Source organism: Priapulus caudatus, unplaced genomic scaffold, assembly GCF_000485595.1.
Source record: "Priapulus caudatus unplaced genomic scaffold, Priapulus_caudatus-5.0.1 Scaffold1988, whole genome shotgun sequence".
Classification (NCBI taxonomy): domain Eukaryota; kingdom Metazoa; phylum Priapulida; class Priapulimorpha; order Priapulimorphida; family Priapulidae; genus Priapulus; species Priapulus caudatus.
Window position 1 is genome coordinate 48,973 of NW_014579049.1, and position 1,008 is coordinate 49,980.

The 1,008-nt window shown below is 48.2% G+C and overlaps 1 protein-coding gene across 1 annotated transcript in view; it reads right to left on the reverse strand.

The window, feature by feature from the left end:
- Window positions 1–854, reverse strand: part of LOC106818037 (ectopic P granules protein 5 homolog) — a gene marked incomplete at its 5' end in the record, with an annotated part of 12,732 nt that extends 11,878 nt beyond the window's left edge. The window contains 2 exons of the mRNA XM_014822751.1: window positions 143–268; window positions 657–854. Of these exons, the coding sequence (XP_014678237.1) occupies window positions 143–268; window positions 657–854 (324 nt within the window). The remainder of the gene's footprint in view (window positions 1–142; window positions 269–656) is intronic.
- Between the last annotated feature and the right edge of the window lie 154 nt (window positions 855–1,008).

Below are 1,008 nucleotides of genomic sequence, written 5' to 3' on the forward strand. Positions count from 1 at the left end.
ATATATGTGTGTGTGCGTGTGCGTGTGCGTGCGTGTGCGTACGTGTGCACGTACACGAGCGCGTGCGTGCGTGCGTGCGTGGGTGCGTGCGTGAGTGCGTGCGTGCGTGCGTGCGTGCGTGCGTGCGTTCGTGGGTACTTACCCCCATCATGACGTCCGCGTCTGACTGCTGGCTGGTGTAATACATGGCCTGTACGATGCTGTCTAGGAACACCGTCCTGTCCGACAGCGTAGGGTTAGATTCGCTGAACCACCACTGCAGGTCAAACTATGGAATAAAGCAAGCAATTACTCGTATATATACATGTTTATCATTTATATATATATATTATATCTATCTATCTATCTATATATATATATATATAGATATATTATATCTATCTATATCTATCTATATTATATAATATATATATATATATATATATATTCCCAGCTTTAAACCTATCTTCGTGCAAGCCGATAAAAACAATGTAATAGATCAGAACAAAATATATTAACAGGTTTTATAACAGGTGGCGCCCATCACACTGTAAACAACTACAGATGGCGCTCATCGCCCAGCGAACGCCCCCGAACAACTATAATCGGTACCAATCACCCCAACCATGAAACGACTGTAGGTGGCGCCGCGATCGCCTCCAGGTGGCGCCGTTCACCTTTGTGAGCATCATGAAGGCCATGTCGCTTCCCTGCGCGACGGCCGCCTCGACGACGCTCGCGTACAGGCGCGTGAACGCCGCCGCGCCGCCGCAGTTCGGCGTGAAGTGTGGAGCGAGGGTGCCGGCGAGGTGCGGCCACTGCAGCGCGGCGTGCAGCAGACGCGCTGTCTCCCGCGGCTCCCCGGCGACAAACTCCTGCAAGACGAATAAAAAATATAAGAGGGACAAGACGGACAAATAAAACAAATTAAAAAAATTCCGACCGTCTCGGCCGCTGTCGCATAATAAAAATAATAAAAATAATATAAAAAAACGGACGGAGAGAAACAACGATGATGATAAATAAGGA